General features: G+C 36.9%; 1 protein-coding gene across 1 annotated transcript in view; it reads left to right on the top strand.

Moving 5' to 3' along the window:
* SNAP91 (synaptosome associated protein 91) overlaps positions 1 to 21,681 on the top strand; it is a 150,193-nt gene that overhangs the window by 75,654 nt on the left and 52,858 nt on the right. The window contains exons 10-14 of the mRNA XM_065911257.1: positions 4,939 to 5,009; positions 7,068 to 7,073; positions 10,514 to 10,541; positions 14,790 to 14,899; positions 17,008 to 17,123. Coding sequence (XP_065767329.1) covers positions 4,939 to 5,009; positions 7,068 to 7,073; positions 10,514 to 10,541; positions 14,790 to 14,899; positions 17,008 to 17,123 — 331 coding nt within the window. The remainder of the gene's footprint in view (positions 1 to 4,938; positions 5,010 to 7,067; positions 7,074 to 10,513; positions 10,542 to 14,789; positions 14,900 to 17,007; positions 17,124 to 21,681) is intronic.

Raw genomic sequence — 21,681 nt, 5'->3', positions numbered from 1 at the left:
TTTTCTCCTAATTGGCTGGAACTGTTTTTGTTTAATCAGCTTGTCGGTCTGTTATAGTAAATTTCTATCCCAAACATGTTCTTTAACTCAAGATAGATGATAGGAGAAAGTATAGAACTGTCATCATGTATATCAGTAATGAATATAGGAGTTTTCTGTCTGTAAATTTTTTAAAAAGTTATTATTATTACCCCTTAAAATGTCTCCATATTTAAATAATGTTAACCTTAAATTTTTGTTAAAAATCAGAGAAACCCAAAGTAATGATCTCTGTATTTACAGTATTAAAATATCAATTAAATACCAAGGATTCTTTATAAATAAAACTCAAAAAACAATTCAGAACATGAGGGCATTGTGGGGGTTTTTTTGGGGGGGGGGGCATTGTGTTTTTTGATTTAAAAGTTGGGCAATAGCAAACTTCCCTGACAGTCCAGTGGTTAAGACTTCACACTACCAATGCAGGGGTCGTGGATTTGATCCCAGGTTGGGGAACTAAGATCCCACATGCTGTGTGGTATAGCCAAAACATAAAGATAAAACAATAAAACTTGGGAGATAACACCTTCTATTAGAGTATCTTATACTCTATTATGGAAGTATTTTATACTTCCAATAGCATAAAGTATTTTTGCTACTATGAGAAGATAGTGTTCTTTAATCAGTTACATACCTAAATAAGATATTGGTATCATCTTGGTTATGGTTAAAGATTAAGTGTGCATAAAATACTATTAAAATATCTTTATTAGATAAAGATTTATGAATTTGTACCACTATAATAAAAAGCAAAAAAATCAGTGTTTTTTCATTTAAAATTATTTAATTATAATAAACATTTTCATGGCAGTTTTTAAAACTAACCCAGGTAAATTATATGTTAACCCCCCCCCCAAAAAAGGTGGATATTTAACTCAGAGATTAGCTTTTAGAATTGTTGAATTATCTTTATTTCAACTACATAGACTGTTCTTGCCATGGAACAGAAGTAAACTGTATTATTGTTTAATAGGCTGGCAGGTAAAAAGAAAATAGGTCCTCAATTGTCTCACTTAGTTTGGGCAGAGTGTGAAGGGAGACAAAGAAAGGTTTAGAAGAATATTTAAATACCTTTTTGTTTTTAAAATTAGAAAATTATTAAAAGAAGATTTATAAACTTGGGTTTAATTTTCATGATATGTAATATTCATTATAATTTATATAATCTCTCAAGTCTAGAGACATAATATTTTATTTAATGATATCTGTATTATCATAATTTGAGGAACAGAGCCCCACCCTCATCCTTAAAGAAGATAAATCTTGCTCTGGATCTGGTATTAATAGAAAACTGTTCTGATGCAGAGATTCATTAGACACTGATAACACTCTCTCCTCTGCTTTTGTTATGACCTTAAGAGTAACATAAACTTCAATATTAGCATTTATTTTAAAATTAACTCCTTATTAAAAAAAATACTCTACTTCATTTCTCCAACAAATATTTAAATCTCTATTCAAGAGTATTGTGTGATTCTGATATTTCGTAACAAGTAACCTAATTGTGGTTTTGTTGGGATCATTAGCAGCAAAACTAAACACACTCCCTAATTTTTATTTAGAAGTCTCCATAGGTCTTATTGGAGGCTCATCATTGGATGGGGGGTTTAGACCCATTGTGACATTCTGGTCTGATCCAAGCTGAAAGGTGAGCTGTTCTAAGGTTAGTCCTTCAGATAGGGGTAGACCAGGACTAATCTGGAAAGGGGTCAGAAATGCCAACCTGGCTGAAGATCTCTGAGATTAGATTCTGCTCTCTGCCAGCATTCTCTGTGGCAGCCATGACTATTGAATCTAGCCGTGACAATGAACAAAAGTACCCACCAAGGAAGAGGATTAAAGAGGAGATGGGGACCAGTAGGGCTCCCTATCGACTGGCAGTAGGAAAAGGCTGTTCCTAACTGAGAAAGGATTAGAATTCCTTTTGCAGCAAGATGACACAGAGAAATTGAATGGATATCTTTTAACTTAGAAAATGCACAATAAATACCAGTGTGGCATCTGTAGCCCTTCTTAAGTTGTGTATATAATAGCATCATAACAGCACTTTAAATGATTTATAAATATTGAAGAAAAATATTTTTAAATACTCAAAAGTACAGTACTGGATAAGAAGTGAATGTGATAGCAGAACTGAAATATTTCTCCTCGACCCTTTCCAATGGTTTCTTAGAGCTAATGATCAAAAATTAGAGTGCTCTTTTCGTTGCTTTTTTTTTTTCATTTGGTTTTAATGATGCTTTAGAATCTGAAGCATCTGAGTTGTAGATGGATGGTTCCTTTCAAAATCAGCTATGAATTTGCTCCAAGAAAAGGATTTTCAAAATATTATTTCCTGTTTGGTGTATGTGCATGCATGTTCCAAATTTAATATATCTACATTTATGAAAAACATCTTAGGTTTTGATGTCAGCAATTCTGGTTGATCTGAAAACTACGGTAAAGAAAAGTCTCCTTTTAAAGACTGTACCGCTGAATCAGTAATCATGATATATCACTGTTATTTATTTGCTTTCACAAGCTGCCTCTTATTCTTTGGGTTGGTATTTTCATCTGATTGGTCTATTGACTTCGGCATTATTTAAAATAAGCCACTAAGGATACTGCTAATTATTCTGAGGTTCCTTTTACAACAGCAGAGGCATTCTCAAAATTTTGCCCCTTTGGAAATTTGAGACAGTTTTCATTTTTGTCTGTTGCATGGCGGGATGTGCTCAGTGCCATAGATGGAGTTGAGAAGGCCAGCATTCCAGCACTCATGAATTTTTTTATCAAAGTAGTTTTTTTCCCCTCTGAAAATATTTGTGTTTATTTCTGTTAGATTTTAAACGTCCTAATAAGAGATATAAATAATAAAGCATTTTTGAACCTCTAAGGTAAAATGCTGCAAACTTAATTTTATGTGCAATGCATTGCAAAGTGACACCTCAGAGTCAGTTTTACAGCCTATGTTTTGTCTGAACTATTGTGATTTTTTAACTACTACTTTGTTTTTAATTTTTTTCTTAAATTATTAAGAAGTTAAAAAAATGAAACTGCAAACTATCATCCTAGTTTTTTATTTTTTGTTTTAGATAATTAAGAAATTATTTATATAGGAAAAAACTACTTCTTTTGTTATCAATTTGTTGTCAATTTAATGTAGTGTTCTCTATTTTGTAACTATAAATAGCATTCTTTAAACAGATTTAGCACAGAATCACATTTCTTTTACATTGCATTTAATATTCAGAGGACCTAAATCTTTTAAAGTTCTATGCCCAGGCCTCCTAGGTTCCATTATTATGACCATTATAATGATTATAATTATGACAATACTGCAGTTTCGAAGTTATCAAGTGTGATTACATCTAAATATTGTGAAGCCTTTTCTGTCTTCTTCTTTTCAAGGTTACAATACACATTCTGTTTAAGTGATCACATCTTAGTAGTTTATAGTTTTGCCGTAGAGCAAAATTTCCTTTATCTCTTGAAAATTCATTTTTGAAAGCTTAGAAGTGTACCCTTAGTTTTAGTTTACTGTAATTTGCTAGGCCCACTTTTACCTAAGCTGTATTTAAAAATTCTAATTTTATAGTTTTCAAAATTTATTATATCCTCTGATAATCATTTATTCTGTAGACATTAACTTTTTATATAATGCTTATAGAGCTAGCTCTCTCTTTGTACCCTACCTTCAGCACTTTGGTCAATTTAATATTTTTATTCACTTACTAATTTATAAATTTATGTTTGGCTCACTTAGTAATTTGCACTTGAAATAATCAATGTAATTACATATGTAATAGTCATTATTGTTAAAACAGCTTATGAGCCTGTTAGTAAAATGAAAATGAATATTAAATGTCTGAACTTCCAGAATTAAAATATTTCAATAAGAATTCAATTTTCATTTGTCATTGTAAGTACAACATTAAATGTACAGTTGTATAAATCACCTTGAATTCTGTGAGCTATTTCAGCATTTAGCATAGTTACTTTAAAATGCTTCAAAAATAATTTTATATTAATTAAAAAAACAGTTATCAAAATTAATTTATCTATAAATGTTACGATAGTCTTTGAATGCCTATACTGCTGTCAAAGTCTAATTTGAGTTAAGATTTTTCGAGAAAGGTGAAATTAGATTTCTAATAGTTGAGGAATAGATATGGTAGAATATTTACATGAACCTATTATGTCTTTTTTTAATATACAGTAAAATGCCATTACTTTATATTGCCTAAAAATTATGAAAACAAACATTCAGGTACTTCTTAATAAGAGTTGAAAATATGTATTAAATTTGTCAAAATGTAGTAGTCTTATTATAACATTAATATTTGCTAAAGTTTTTATATTATGTATATAAATAGCTCAACAATAAGAAAATCTTAATTGTGGTCAACTATTAAAACTATATTTCCCCCCACAACTTTCACTCTCCCTTTTTTAATAAAGTAATGACTTTCTCTACTATTTAAGTTGAGTGTGGATAAGTGAGATTTTACTGTATTTTCATATATCTGTACGTTTGTATTTGGGCACTTATATTTTTTATTTGGATGTAAATAACTTTACTTTTTCACTGTGGTCTTACAGAAATACATTGTGAATTTGATTTAATTGTTTACTACATTTAAATAATATCTTTAAAAAAGTCTATCTGATGTAATTTATACACTGAAACCACACTGTAACACTATTTGTTATGCAGTGAAATTATGTATATGTAAGATGGGCCTCTTTGAGATTGTGTGAAATTTAAATACTTAAGTACCAAAAGCACCTGGGATGAAATTATCTCCCATATGTACTGGGGTACACAGACCTCCGCTAGTCAAAGTTACAGTGATGTTCCAGTGTGTTTATTTTGAAAGAAAGCAGTGCAGACATTTATTTTCTTCTTTCTTATTGTAGGCTCCCAGCAGTCTTATGGAGACCCTTGAACAGCATCTAAATACATTAGAAGGAAAGAAACCTGGAAACAAGTACGCATTAGTTGTATATTCTGAATAAGACAGAAAAATACTAGAGTTGTTCTTTATACAATGAGATTTATCATGGTACTGCAGTTTCATGGTATGCTTTATTGTAATTCTCCTCAGTTCCCTCAAAACCCCCCACCCTTCCTGTTAACTTATGATAGCATGACCCCGTATATAGGTGATCTGTTTGCGGACTAATGCAGCAGATTAGTAGGTTGTACCTGTGTTGGCTGAACTTGCTGACTTATTTATTTGCCCTCAGAAGGGACTCACAGTCCTCAGAAAAAGAGTTGCTTGTGTCTAAAAGTTGAGGCTGTCATCAATGGGCACAAGTAAGAATGAGCCCAATTTCCCAAGCAGCCTTTGCACACTGTTATGTTACCAACCCCACTGTGGAAAAAGCAAAGCCCTCTGGCATCGCTTTCTGCACTCTAGGCTCTCCCCACGTGGACCCTTCGGCATGGCATGCTGCTGACACTTGACTCAGAAATCTTTTTCTAGACAGAGTAGCAGTCGAGCAGCGAGAAGTGCACTTTTAGTATATTTTCAACCTTTGCATTTGGACACTTAGATTTATGTACATTTTTCCCGATCACATGCCAAAAATGTCCAGGTTCCATTTTTGTTCTCTCCAGCCAGGGTCATACTTGTCTGTTCACAAGACCTGATCCTTTTCTGTTTTACCACCTTGCTTAGACTGTGATTCTGCTAATCTTCCTTGCCTGCCTCCCCCTGTCTCTGTGTGTGGGCATCTTATACATCCCGGGAGGGCCATCTCATGAAGCCTTCCTTAATCATGCACTGCCCTGTGTTATGACTTCCCTTCTCCTCCTCCCTTCACCCTCTTATGTAGTTTAAATGGATTTTCTGTTTGCTAAGGTCAGAGACTATTTTGTACTTCATTATCTTCATCTAAAAACTTGATGTAGCTGTCTCTACAGAGCCAGTGTGAAATCTGTTTTTGTTGATGTTCCCAGCTGTAAGTTGATTCTGTTTAGATTGACAGCAGAAATTGGCAGAGACAACCCATGAACTGCTCATTGCAGGGCTGTCGGCTGACCATGGATTTTATCTGTGGTACAGCTATTAAAATGCATCTTCTCTCTGCTTGTTTCTCTCTGGGCATTCTCCTAGAATCTAGATTGTTGTGTCTCAAAGTCACTTTTTTTGCTTGTTGTTTCATTAGCTAAGGGTTATTTGTCTATTACAAGTTAGTATGAAAATTATTGCATGTCTTAAATTTTCAATAATAAACAGTGACGTGGGACTCTCTCAGGCAGTGATGCAGAGCTGTTTGGAGTGACGAATGGCAGGACCTCTCAAGGGCTCTGTCAGGGTTCTACTGTTATCCCAGATCTGTCCCCACTTCAGTGTTGGCCAAGGATGATCGTACTTTTGTGGGTAGACTGACGTCAACTAAAAAGGCATGAGAGAGCTAAGTCACAAAAGAAGGTGGCCACTTCCGGTCATTGCAGCCCCTTCCCCCACACCATGTTAGGGTGTCTAGGAAGCCAGATTGAGTTACCTAGGATTTAAACCGAAGGACGCAGGAAGCCTGAGCAGTGTCCCTGCTCCTCTGGCCGGTGGAGAGCCTCTCCCTGGGCAATGCAGGATGCGCATGGGCGCAAGGCGGATAAGCTGGCTTGTCTGCCGTCTTTCCCCCTCATGTCCTCACACCCCGCACAGGTCTACCCTTTTCCCTACTTAAATCGGCCAGGGCAGCATTGGTGTGAAAAGCCATCTCCCAGAGTGAGTTTCATCAGCCTAACTTCAGATCTCAAGCTGCCCTCTTGTGGCTGCTACAAACTATTTTGGGGCTATTTCGCTATGGACATTTAGAGTAGTAAAATAAAAACTGAATGGTCTTTTGTTTTGAATTAACCTTTGAGCATGATTTTCCTTTCTCCTTTAAAATCATTTTATGCTTGTCAGATTTCTTTTCTGAATTGGCTAAGCCCACCTCTGAACTTGTCTTTGCTTATTCCCTATTTTTAAAATAAATGAACTATAGTAGTTAACTCTTTATTTCTTTGTATGTTTGTGCTTACCTCGGAACTTAAGTGAAGGGTGAGTACTATACTGAGTGACTTTTTTGCATTTGGTTATTACTAAAAATGCAAAAAACACTCTTAAGAGTCCACATTTGGTATTTAGAACATTTAAAACTGATTTCTGTCCATTTTACATATCTGTGTTTTTTCCATTATACTTTTGAAATTTGTCTCTCAAGGTGACTGGCATAAATGGTTTTACTTTATTTTGGTGTTAAATCAAGACTATAATGAACTCTTTTAGGTGGCTGTACAGCTATTCCTCTTAGATTTTAGAAATCAAAGACTTCTTCACTTGTTTAGTAAACAAAAGATTTCCCTATGGCTCATGGCTGAACTGCCAAAAGACAGTGTTACAGAGAAAATTAATTAAAGAGGTTTTCTTTGTCTTCTAGGAGCAGTATAAAATATTCTAAGTAGATACTTAAGAAGAAGCATTTTCAAATGTCTGCCAAAAAATATGTAGGCCTTTTATATTTAGTGCCTTATATCCACTGATAACTCATTTTTGGAATTTTCTGCAATACTGTGTGATATGCATTTGTACATTATCTGTTTCGGTAATTCCACAGAACAAAAGAGAAAACTTGATTTTGTTTTATATGTGGATTTACTAGCTGTTGAGGGTGCAAGAAACCTCAAGTTTAGTGTAATTAAAATTGTTTGGAAGAGACAGGTTTTTCTCATATGCATTTTGTCTATTTTTCTGGCTAGCATTTGTGACCAAAACTGTGTAGGGATTAGTGTTATGAATAAGAGATAAAATGTCTTCTTTTGATAACTTACCATTAATGCATTGGTAGCAAACCTTGGCATTTTCTGTGTTCATCATAAAAACCCATGGTTTGTTTGTAATGTTCTACAAGATTTAGGGTACATTACTATAGGTCATTCTTTCTTGTCTTAAATTACATTCATGCCTTATTTTTCCCCAACATGATTCACTGTGTACTAAATTTCTCTAGCTGAAGTAATTGAAATAAGTATTAAAATAAGTACCAGGCTTTAAATAATGTCATATTTTATATCTAAAGATTATAGCATTTTCTTTTATAAAGGGTTAACAGCCAGTGGTAGGGTAGGAAATCAGCTAACGAAGAGGTAAAAAGAAGCAGTTCGTGTATTATGTAAGAGAGGAACAAATGTGCTGGGCTCCCCTGTGTTTTTCGTCAGGACAGGCTGGAATGTGAAACGTTCACAGACAGACTTGGGCCGGAGCCTGAAATCCACCATTAAAGAATGATGAGGCTTGGGCAAGTTATTTACGTTTTTGAACCTCAGAGCCCTCAGACTTTAATCAGTGATGAATGATGCTTCTTAAAGTAGTGGCCCCAATGGGAACACCTCTGCTTCTACCTTTTTGAGGAAATTTTGACAAAACCTGGATCTGGTCCATGGAAACAGAGATCGTACATCCTGACAGTTTAGTTACGTAACAAAATAACTGTTAAGATGTTTGGCTAATTTATTCTGCAATATATTTATCTGATATAAAGCAATGAGATAGATTTGCTTCCTTCAAAAAACTTGGCATCTAGTGGGAAAGACAGGCAAATAAGATAAAGTGCAATAAAAGGATGATTGGAGGAGACAGACAGTAGGAGATTTTTGCTTATTCCACAGGGTAACTACAAGTGTCATTTAGTAATAGAATTCATGCAAGAACTTGGCAAGCTGATTCTTGTGCCAGTGATGATATTTTGTACTTAGGTTTGAGCATGATGTTCTTTAATAGTATGTGGAGAAATTATATCATTTTTACGATATCCTTATTTTGCTATAGAGCACAGAATATGTCAGAAACTTTTATATATTAGTTTGGACCCATAGTTCAAAAAGTTCTTGTTCATCCTCAGTTCTCTTTTCTGCATTGATATTTCTCATTGTGTCAGTACTACTAAGAATTGATTCGTGAAAAGTTCTTGAGAGAGAAACAAATTAATTTCAATTAACTCATTCTTAGAAAGTGACAATGTCAGATGGCTTCTATGTTTCTGTTTTGGCTTTGCAGAGTTAAGACTATTACTTTCTTGAGTTTTTATTTAGACCTAACTCCTTTCCTTTTCCACATATTTAAAGAGAAGAAATGGTAGGAGTGGAGAAATTATTAACCAAAAACTCATTACGGAATTTTCTACCTTAGTACTAGATTTGTAGGTTCCCAAGTTTCTGAGATACAGAGAATACTGTGATTCCATTTATTTCAGTAGACCCTTAATAAGCAGCATACATAAACATATATCCTTTTCTTCATGGGGTATGTTTACACTGAAGATACCAGCCAAACTAAACATAGCCTAATCAAGCATTACCCTTAGGCTTCTATCTACATTATATCACAGAGATCTCTGTGAGCCCTTGTTTTCATGTTCATTTTCAGTAAAAACTAAACAGGAAATGGCAGGCGTGTGTTTGCAGGTGAAGTTGAACATAAGAGGTATTAAAATGCATCTAAGATTGTTAAATTTCTCTTGCTATATTCAGTAAAACAAAGAATTCATGGTACTGTACCAAACTCCAGTTACTAAATCTCTGCTAATTTTATTTTACTCCTGCCACATGTGCTATTATCTCTGTAAATAAATACAAAACTATCCTCTAAGACCCTGATGATAGTCTTCTTATTTAGATCTCTTTTTTTTCCTTCATCATGTTTCCTTACTAATTTATTTTCTGACAACTCAGGGTAGTAAAATCTAAGCTGTTTAGGCAGTTGTTTCTGAAGCATTTTGCTGGAAATTATATACAATAATCAGTGCCACCAGTAATCTAACTGAAAAAAGAAATGTATTTCATCCTGATTTTCCCTCATTCCCATAGAAACAAGCGTTGAGGTTACCATTCTTTTCAAGCTCTCAAGTTTTCACAGGATAACGAGAACATTTCTCATAGATAGTTTTCATTACAGCCATGAAAAAAAAGACAAACTCTAGGACATGAAAACTGAGACACATATCAGGCATGGGGTGTGTGGGGATTTCTTTTTATTCTAGTGTTCCTTTTATATATAACAATTTGATTAAATGAATCCCAGTGCACTTTAACCTTCATGTGTTTTCTAACTTTTAAAAATACCAAACTAGATAGTTTTGAAAAAAAAAATCTATAAAGCATTATTTTTCCCAGGTCTTCTTGGGCAAACTTTTTAAAATTGCAACTTGAGCAGTTTATTTTTGATGGATGTAAGCAATACAGATCAACTCCAGTAGTTAACTGAGTTGCTAGAGATACAAAAAAAAGATTTTGAATTTAAGAATTTTTAGCACTAGGAATTAAGTGGATGGAAAATATTAGAAGCAGATATCAGATAAAACTTGTTTTTAGAAAATAGTTTATGCATCACTAAAAAAAAGTCTGTATATAAACAAGTTAATGCTTGACCAAGCATCAGACTTAAATGCTTCTACTAATGTATTCAGGTTTATTTAGTTTTTATTCTTTTTGGTTTCCTTTTAGATCTGGTGCTCCCTCTCCATTAAGTAAGGTAAGTTTGTCTTGTGTTTTGACTTTTTTTAACAACTTTCAATTGTAGAGTTCAGTGACAGTAAGTACATTCACATTGTTGGGCAGCCATCGCTATTATCCATTTTGGAGAATATTTTCTTCCCAAGCTGAAACTCTGTACCCTTTAAACACTTACTCATCATTCCCCACCCTCATCCCCTACACCCCCAGCTCCTGGCAAGGCACCGTTCTACTTCTCTTCGCTATGATTTTGACAACTCTAGGTGCCTCAAATAAATTGAACCTCTCAGTATCTATTCTTTTGTGACTGGCATATTTTACTTAGCAGAGTATCTTTCACGTTCATCCATGTTGTTATTGGGTTGGCCAAAAAGTTCGTTTGAGTTTTCCCTTAAGATCTTAGCATATATCAGAAATTTCCTTTCTTTTGAAGTCTGAATACCATTCCATTCTGTGTATAGACCACGTATTGTTCATCCATCCCTCCATAGATGATCACTTAGGTCACTTCCACCTTTTGATTATTGTAAATAATGCTTTCGTGAACATGGTATACAAATATCTGTTCGAGTCCCTGTTTGCAGTTCTTTAGAGTCTGCACCCAGAAGTGAAATTGCTGAATCATATGATAATTTTGGAGGAGGGCGTGGCAACCCACTCCAGTATTCTTGCCTGGAGAATCCCATAGACGGTGGTGGGTTACAGTCCATGGGGTTGCAAAAAGTCGGGCCGACTGACTAACACCTTCACTTTCATGGTAATTTTATTTTGAATTTTTTGAGAAAAGGTAAGGTAATTTTTTTTTGTATTTCCTCTTACATTAGTTTCTCAATCCAATATCATATGGCAATGTCTACTTAGCCCTCTATCTGGACTAAAAATTTTTTTAAGTAGGAGAAATTTTCATACATTTATATTACAACTGAGAACAAATATATCAGTGTAACATCTCACTAGTTTCAAAGGACTTTCAAGAACTCTGAATCATAGCCTGGTGAGATAAATAAGGCACGTGATATCGTGCCTGCCTTGATGGTGCATGCGTGTTACGTCGCTTCAGTTGTGTCCGACTCTTTACTATAGTATGGACTATAGCCTACCAGGCTTCTCTGTCCATGGGATTCTCCAGGCGAGAATATTGGAGTGGGTTACCATGCCCTCCTTCAGGGGATTTTCCCAACCCAGGAATTGAACCTGAGTCTCTTAACGTCTCTCTGCACTGATACATGGGTTCTTGACCACTAGTGCCACCTGGAATGGTAACGAAACCAATTGTCGTTGGGTATCCTTCCAAACATGCCTTTTAGACAGTCTGTCGTAATAACTGTCTGAGCTCCCTCCACTCCCTTTCTCCTTTAGCCTCTTGTAAAGACAGGATTAGGGTTGTCAGTGACAAGAGTGATTTAGTTCTATAGGTCGGTAGTTTAGATTTGCCATTGTATTTTTCAGGCAAAAATATGATAAATGTGCTCTTTCCTCTTTGCCGAATTTCTGTCATGTAACTAATATTATTACAGGCAAGAAAGATGGCATTATGACTGCCCAGGGTACCCCAGACACCCTGTACTCTGTCAATACGTGGCCACCTGCCTAAGAGTCCCTCAGGGAGAGCCACCAGTCAAACAAACACACAACTGAAGCTCCCTGGTGATTCTGCTACGCAGCTGACTCTAAAATCATGTCTGTGGAAGAGTTCTGTCATAGGCCTGCCAGTAGAGTGTGATAAGATTCTGGAATCCTTTTAAGATGGTCTGTTTTGGCGTTTTGGCCAAATCAAATTTTGACTTTTTTTCTTTTTGTAATAACAGGATTATTTTGGTTCTGTTTTCCTCCCTTCCTCATCTCTTCAGAGCTTATTATTACAAGGCAGTTTTTAATAAGCCTTTGGAGACCATTTCTGCATTTCTGTTTGTAGATTCATTGCTGTCAGTACATCCTCCTTGGTATTTCCTAAACATCACTTTCTAAGCTTATTTACATGTGTCAGTTGAAACAAAAGCCACAAATTTATTTCAGAGTTGTCAGTGTCCACAGCGGACAGCATGCAAATTCGTTTTTGTCAGTTTCTAATCCCTTGTTACTCTTTCACATTCTGTTTGGAAACTTTGAATTTTTGGTGAAGAACAAAGCTTGACCCTTTCTGAGCAGCAGTGTTCATACTGCTCTTAGGTTTATCTTTTATCTTTTTTGGAAGTGCTGAGTGCTTGGCACTTGTACATCTTTGGATTTTGAATTCGTTATTAGCTATATTCTTAGTGCTTCTGCCCATACTCAGTTGTTTCTGACTCTTTGCAACCCTATGGACAGTGCCAGCCTCCTCTGTCCGCAGATTATCCTGGCAAGAATAGTAGAGTGGGTTGCCACTTCCTCCTCCAGGGGATCTTCCTGACCCAGGGATTGAACCTGCGTCTCATGTCTCCTGCATTGGCAGGTGGATCCTTTACTACTGAGCCACCTGGGAAGCCCAAGTAAGAATACTGGATCAGGTTGCAATTTCCTCCTCCTGGAGATCTTCCTAATCCAGGGATCAAACCCATCTCCTGTGGCCTCCTGCATTTGCAGGACAGTTCTTTACCACCTGGGAAGCATATTCTTAGGCAAATAGCTGTTTGTTATTCAGTTGCTAGGTGATGTCCCACTCTTTTCGAGACACCTGGACTGCAGCATGCCAGGCTTCCCTGTCCTTCACTATCTCCCAGAGTTTGCTCAAACTTATGTCCGTTGAGTTGGTGATGCCATCCAATCATTTCATCATCTGTTCTCCCCTTCTCCTCCTGTCCTCAATCTTTCCCCCCATCTGGGTCTTTTCCAATGGGTCGGTTCTTCATTTCAGGTGGCCAGAGTATTGAAGCTTCAGTTTCAGCATCAGTCCTTCCAAAGAATATTCAGGATTGATTTCTTTTAGGAATGACTGGTTTGATATCCTTGCTGTTCAAGGGACTCTCAAGAGTCTTCTCCAGCACCACAGTTGGAAAGCATCATTTCTTTGGCACACAGCCTTCTTTATGGTCCAACTCTTAACATCTGTACATGATTCCTGGGAAGACTATAGCTTTGACTATATGGACCTATTAAATAGATACTATTTAAGTCTGAAAACTCCTATACATTGCTTATCTCCTCAGTCCTTTTTCTTAATTTATTCTTTTTCAAATTTCCTCTACATTTGGTCTGCTTGAAATTAGACGTCCTGTTACAGCAGTGGCTGATGGCCCTTGCTTGGTCTTGGTCTTTGTGCATTTTGCTTGCTGTTATGTCTCATTTCCACTTACAGAACTGAGTATCAGTGGACTGTTTTGAGATGATCCATTCATCTTTCTCTTGTGAATACAGGCAAATTAAATATACCAAGTTAAAAAAAATAGAATTAGGAGAGTTACTATACAAGCATCTTATTTTTTTAATATATTAGCTGACTATCAGGTCCTCTTCTTAAACCAGCTTAGGACAATAAATGTTGGGTTTTATTTCACTTTTTAAATTTTCATCTTTTCACATCAGTGAAGGTCTATCCTCAAGCTGTCAGTGACTTGAATCTTGTTTGGGGATTGTTCTCTGCTGTCTGTAAACTATTTTTTAAGTTAGGTTTCTAGATGTTACAGGCATCTGAGAAGATTTTGCATGCAGTCTGTTTAAGACACAGAAAAGAATGGCCTTGGTTTTAAAGCAATCATTGCAATTGATTTTTTTTTTCCATTTTTGCAGCTAGCAAGATCTTTCCCACTAATTTTTTGTTTAGGAAATATGTTTGGCCTTCATTTTTTTTAATTGAAGTATAGTTGATTTACAATGTGGTAGTAGTTTCTGATGTTCAGCAGAGTGATTCAGTTTTATATATGTGTATTAATTCTTTTCAGTTTTTTTTCCATTATAGGTTATTACCAGGTGTTAAATGTAGTTCACCATGCTCTATACATATTCAGTAGGACCTTTTTGTCTGTTTTACATATAGTAGTGTGTATTTGTTAATCCCAAGCTCCTAATTTATTATTTGACTTTGATTATAAATATATGCATAAAAGTCATTGCAATGTTAGGACAAATACTTTGTCATAATTCTATATAAATTACATATAACTTGTAATATTTGAAACATGCTTTGTCCACTATTGATTATTTATTATAATTCTCAATTTGAAATTTTCTTGAGTTTTTTCCTCCCATGAGGAGCTACCAAATGGCGTAGGTCTGCAGAGTGGGGGGCCTGTCACCCTGTGTCCTGTAGATTCAGATTTGACCAGAGCATGCTGTGCCTCTTCCCTTTCAGTCTTCTCCAGCCACAACTGTTACGTCGCCTAATTCTACACCAGCTAAAACTATTGACACATCGCCTCCAGTTGATTTGTTTGCAACTGCATCGGCAGCTGTGCCAGTCAGGTTAGTTCATGAGAATGCAGCAAACTGTTTATTAATATTTTGATGGGGTTTTCATTTTATTTTTATGTACTGAACCCAAATGACTTCACAAAATGAAATGTTGGTCTAGTGAATGTATGCTATTCTGCGTTATTTTCAGGTACACGGAGTAAGTTCTTTTTACACCTTATACAGTTAATTTAAGTTTGTACCTCTCAAAGTGTAAGAAAGACCTAAGCTCTGGGAATTGCCTTGTTGCTCAGATATTTGGGAAAGAAAGTGGAAGAAAGATGCACACATTTCAGGTTCTTCTGAAAAGGATGATACGGACAGTGTTTTCTGAAATTCATTTCTTCTTTTGTGAAATTTAAAGGATGTCTTGAAGTGCTATAAAATGAAATGAAGTGAAGTGAAATGCAATTGTAGGTTGAGTAGGTGGTACATACGACGAACTCAAACTCCACTTGTAGAAAGAAACTGTCAGGATGCTCCTAATTGCTTTTATAGCACCTAAAAGTCAGAATAGTAGTGAGAAAGATGGGGATGGCTGTGTGTTGTATGAAATCTCTGAGGTGCCTAAAAGGAAGCCCCAACTAAGAGAGGCTTCCTCAGGTATTAATTTTAGGTCAACTCTTTGTTTTGTTCTTTTGCCTTGACAAGATTCTGTCCCATCTTGTAGTATCTGTGACTCTGATTATGAATGCCCTGTACTTGGAGACTTGCATTTTGAACTGAAAAATAAATCCACATAACGTATCCATGTAAACTATGCCTGTTTGTCTCCACTCACTTAACTCTAGTTTTATAATCACTTGGCTTGGAGTGGAAAGCCACTCACTTGGAAAGGCCAAGTCCTTTCTGCCTCTATACCAAGATAAATTGCTTCTTATAAAAGCATTGATTCAGGTCTTATTAATAAATGTTTCTCTATTCTGGCTTTTAAATCAGTTGTACTTATGAAACAGATATCAAAACTAGGCAAGTTTCAAAGAATATTACTTGCAAATCTAATATGTAAAACAGATAGGGATTGAACTGCTATTTTTAAAGAGGATTGGGGAACCTGGACCCTGATGGCTTAGTACCTGATCTTGCAGCCTTTAAGCCAGTGCTCCTTAAAGCTGAATGGACAGTGAACATCTGGGGTCACATTAAAATAAAGACTCTGATATAGTAGATGTGGGGTAAGCCTGGGACTTTACATTTCTAACAAGGTCCCAAGATGCTGTTAGTTTGGAGATCATACTTTGAATAGCAAAGCTCTAGGCTCTTTCTCGGAACTTCTATAGATGAAAGAGCTTTGGAAAGCACAGCCCCATCTGAGTAAGAGTGAAAAAATATGGAATTGTTTATGGATGAGGCCTTTTACAGGCCAACTTGACATGTTGCAATTTAACGTAGAAAAAAGGTACAATAGTGATTATTCATGTTAGTGTTCTTTGGTTTATAAATAAATTCTTCTTTTCAAGATAAGAATTATTTACCATGATACAAAAAAAAAATACAAAAAATTTTAGGAAATAGAGAAAAGGAAAAAATTACCAATAATTCTCTTTAATATTTGGAGCATGTTTCCTTTTGCTGACAAGAGTCCTCATAATCAGCATTTCAGATGCTACCCAGTGGATATAACATGTTTAAAATTCCCCCTTACTTTGAGGCATTTAGATTTTCCCTTTTTCTTTCTGCTCTATGATTCGCTGAGTAAGCCATTGCTTGAAGTGTGATTTAACTTTGTTATCTGTGGAGCAGGAGTTGGCAGACGATGGCCCATAGATCAGATCTAGCCTCCTGTCTTTGTAAATAAATTTTTATTGCAACAAAGGCATGTTTGTTTGTTTACACACTGTGTCTTTTTTCATGCTGCACTGGCAGAGTCAAGTAGTGACAGAGGCTGTCTAGCCCACAAACCTTAGATGCTTAGCATCTGGCCCTTGACAGAGGTAGTCGGCCAGCTCTTGGTATAGAGGAACATATGTTTTACTGCTGTACTTTCACAAATATTATTCTCTTGCTGGATTTAAAATATCCAAAATCTGTGATGTTTTCTGCCTAAGTCTTTATTTGAAAAACATCTCTACATTTTAAAATTTCAAAAATCTGATTGTAAAGTGATATTTGCCTTTCAGCACTTCGAAACCGTCTAGCGATCTCCTGGACCTCCAGCCAGACTTCTCCCCTGCAGGGGCAGCGGCAGCGGCACCAGCACCAGCACCACCTTCAGGAGGCGCCACTGCGTGGGGAGGTGAGTGGAATCAGACAGCGCTGCCATTTTTCTATTTAGCTGTTTTCATTCAGGTTATATTTGTTACTCTTTCCTTCTGACTATCCAAAATGGTGCTAGAAACTGGGGGAGAAAATGCTAAAAATGGCATCGATTGATTGAAATATGTATTGAAAGAGAGACAAAAGGTACCCGTATGTGTTATGTGTGTGTGGTCTATTGCTCAGTCATGTCCGACTCTTCCCAACCCCACGGACTGTAGCCCTCCAGGCTCCTCTGTCCACGGGATTCTCCAGACAAGAATACTGGAGTGGGTTGCCATTACCTCCTCCAGGGGATCTTCTCGACCCAGGGATGCAACCCATGTCTTCTGTGTCTCCTTCATTGCAAGGCGAATTCTTTACCACTGACCCAAAGTACCCAAAATACAGTTAAAATATTCAAGGAATCACATAGTTTTATTATTAAAGTTGAAACAATGAGAGTATTTTTTCTTAGCTGTTCTCAAATCCTGATTATTTTTAGTAATTGCTCTCTAAGAGTTCAGGCCTTAGAAGATTGTGTGTTTCCTTCAGAAATTATGAGATTACTGAAAGGCAGCATTTTGAATTTGGTTTGTTTAAGTGCGACCTTCCTAGTTGATTTCTTTAGATCTGAATTGGTTTTATTCATATTGTATTTGATTTCATGCAATTGGAAATCTGGGTTAGATTCTTATTTGTGCCAGAAAAGATCTATACTAAACTTGTTAAGAGCAATCACATGTAAGTACTTGATTTCCACTTTATTCATGGATCTTGGGAAAAATTACACTTCTATACATATTTGATTTAAAAGGATAGTTAATACCAGTATAAAGTTAAAGTTGATTATTGCTTCATTCCTAAAGTTTCACAGAGTTGGTATTAAATACCTTACTCTACCACATCAACCATCAACTATCAAAGTAAAAAAATTTTTTTTAATTTGAAAATGGCTCATACAACTATAGAAATAACACAGAGGGAATGACATAAGCAAGATGGTCAAATAGGAGGTGTCCCATCATACCTCCCCACAGAAGTAACCATTTGGCGGCCATCCACAGACAAAAGTGCCTTTGTGGGTGCTTTGGGATCCAGGAAAGAGGTTGCAAAGCCCAAGATCAAGAAGGCTTGATTTGAGAAGGCAGGTCCACGTAGGAGGGTCATCAGGGGCAACAAACCTGGAAACACCGCCACGCCCCCATGGACTTATTACAGTCACCCATGCATTAGGTAACAGGCCTGCTGACCTTGAAACTGTCTCAGCTGTGGACCCTGAAACTGCCTGTGACCCAGCTCCAGCCTCTCTCAGTCTTGGTCTAGGAGCAGTCTCGCCTGCCCAGCCAGAAGACATACCTGTCTGTGCACTTAGAGACAGGCCCAGTGACTGTAGTCTAACCTCAGATCCTAAAGAAGCTTTGTGACTAGGCTCAGCCCCTTCCAGCTGCAGTCAGGAAGCTGTCCTGCCCACCTGGGGACTTTGTGGGAGACAGACTTATCCATACTCATAAGGGCAGGCCTACAGACCTTGGTCCCAACTTTGGACCTTCAAGCAAATATCAGACTTGATTCAGCCCCACTTGGCTATAGTCCAGGGTTAGTCCTTCCCAGCCCAGAGACCTCGTAGAAACTACAGCCAAACATGCACTTGGTAACAAGCCCACCACCCATGAACTCGACTGAAGACCCTTAAGTGGACCCTTGTTCCAGTTCCAGCCCTACTAACCAAGGTTGTGAAGGCAGTCCCCTCCACTCAGGGACCAGGAGGCAGGATCCGCACCCACCTAAGACCCTGGTAACAGCCCCACCAACATGAGCACTGCAGCAGACCCAAGAGTAGCCACGTGAACTTGCCCCAACCCCATTCAACTGCAATCCCAGAGGCAATATCATCACCCCAAGGACCTGACAGGAGAAGGTCTTCACCTGCCAAAACTAGTGTTTAAAAACAGGAAGAGGTGTTTTTCCTTCAAATGCACAGGCACCATCACAAGGCTATATGAAATACAAAGAATCAGGCAAAAAAAAAAAAAAACCCTCCATGACACTGCCAAAGGAAACTAAGAAAGCTCAGTAACTTACCCTAAAGAAATCTAGATTGTCTGCCAATGAATTCAAAATAATCATCCTAAAGAAGCTCAGTGAGATTCAAGGGAACATACGCAGGCAAGAAAACAAAATCAGGAAAACTATACACGAACAAAATAAGAAAATAGAAACTATAAAAGAGAACAAAACAAATTCTGAATGAAATAGAATACAGTGACTGAACTGAAAAGAAAAACTCTGTAGAGAGCTTCAACGGAAGACTGAATCAGACAGAGTAAAAATCCACAAACTCAAAGATAGGTCATTAGAAAATAGCCAATTAAAAGAATAAAAAGGGAAAAAAGGATGCATACAGGACCTATGGGACATCATAAAATGAATGAAGATATGCGTTGTAGAAATCTCAGAAAGGAAGAAACAAAGAAAGTGAAGTCACTCAGTCATGTCTGACTCTTTGTGACCCCACGGACTGTAGCCTGCCAGGCTCCTCTGTCCATGGTATTTTCCAGGCAAGAGTACTGGAGTGGGTTGCCATTTCAGAAGGAAAGCTTATTTAAAGAAATAGTGGCTTGTGGTGGTGGTGGTTTAGTCGCTAAGTCGTGTCGGACTGTTGCAACCCCATGGAGAGTAGCCTGCCAGGCTCCTCTGTCCATGGGATTCTCCAGGCAAGAGTGGGTTGCCATTTCCATCTCCAGGGTATCTTCCCAACTCAGGAATTGAATCAAGGTCTTCTGCATTGCAGGCAGATTCTTTACCAACTGAGCTACCAGGGAAGCCCGAAATAGTGGCTGAAAACTAACTAAATCATGAGAGAGATATGGACATTTAAATTCATGAAATTCCAAAGTCTCCAAGCAAGATCAATCCAAAGAATATTAGCTAAGACACAGTATATAATCCAATTGTCATAAGTCAAAGACAAAGAGAAAAATTTGAAAACGACAAAAGAAAAGCAGTTTCTCCTATACAAGGGAATCCTGGTAAGGCTATCAGCATATAATGATAAAATCAATTCATTAAGACACTTGCTCCTTGGAAGAAAAGCTATGACAAACCTAGACAGCATATTAAAAAGCAGAGACCTTTGCCTACAATGCTCCATATAGTCAAGGCTATGGTTTTTTTCCATAGTCATGTATGGATGTGAAAGTTGGGCCATAAAGAAGGCTGAGTGCTAAAGAATTGATGCTTTTGAACTGTGGTGTTGGAGAAGACTCTTGAGAGTCCCTTGGATTGCAGGGAGATCAAATTGGTCAACTGTAAAGGAAATCATTCCTAAATATTCATTGAAAGGACTGATGCTGAAGCTGAAGCTCCAGTACTTTGGCCACCTGATGCGGAGACCTGACTCATTAGAAAAGACCCTGATGCTGGGAAAGATTGAAGGCAGGAGGAAAAGGGGATGACAGAGGACGAGATGGTTGGATGGCATCACCGACTCGATGGACATATGTTTGAACAAGCTCTAGGATGTGATGAAGGACAGAGAATCCCGGCATGCTGCAGTCCACAGGGTCTCAAAGAGTCGAATACAACAGAGCAACTGAACAACAATAATTCATTCAGAGGATATAAACATCAAAATACCTAAACATGTGAAGCACATATTAACAGAACTGAAGGAGGAAATAGACAGCCATACGATAATAGTAGGGGGCTTCAGTATGCCACTTTAAACAACAATAGATAGGTCATCCAGACGGAAAGTCAGTTAGGAAATAGAAAACTTGAATAACAGCTTACCCCAAGTGAACCTACAGACATATACAGAAAATTTCTTTCAATGGAGCCAAATATACTTTCTCCTCAATTGCACTTAGAAAATTCTCCAGGGTGGAGAATGTTGGGACAAGAAAAAAATTTTGATGAAGAAGATTGAAGTCATATCAAGTATTAATTCCTGACCTTCAGTGGTATGAAACTAGAAATCAGTAACATAACAAAACTTTGAAAATTCACAAATGCATGGAGATTTTATAACATATAGCTAACCAATGGGTCAAAGAAAAAATTAAAAAGAAATTTTAAAGAATCTTGAGAGGAAAGAAAATGGAAACACAGTATATCAAAACGTACCTGATGCTGCGAAAGCAATACTAAGAGGGACGTTTACAGTGCTAAATGCCTCCATTAAGAAAAAAAAGACCTCAAACAATCTAGCTTTACATCTCATGGAATGAGGTAAAGAACAAACTTAGCCCAAAGATAGCAGAAGGAAGGAAATAATAAAGATTAGAGCAGAAATAAATGAAATAGAGGGCAGAAAGATATTAGAAAAGATCAACAAAACTGAGTTGGTTTTTTGAAAAGATAAAATTACTTTTGTGTGTGTGCATGCTTAGTTGTATTTCACTCTTTGTGACCCCAAGGACTGTAGCCCACCAGGCTCCTCTGTCAGTGGAATTTTCCAGGTGAAAATACTGAATAGGTTGCCATTTCCTACTCCAGGGAATCTTCTTGACCCAGAGATCGAACCAACATCTCTTGTGTCTCCTTCATTGCCAGGT

This window comes from Muntiacus reevesi, chromosome 19 (assembly GCF_963930625.1).
Source record: "Muntiacus reevesi chromosome 19, mMunRee1.1, whole genome shotgun sequence".
NCBI classification, from domain to species: domain Eukaryota; kingdom Metazoa; phylum Chordata; class Mammalia; order Artiodactyla; family Cervidae; genus Muntiacus; species Muntiacus reevesi.
This window is presented reverse-complemented; position numbering and strand designations above follow the sequence as displayed.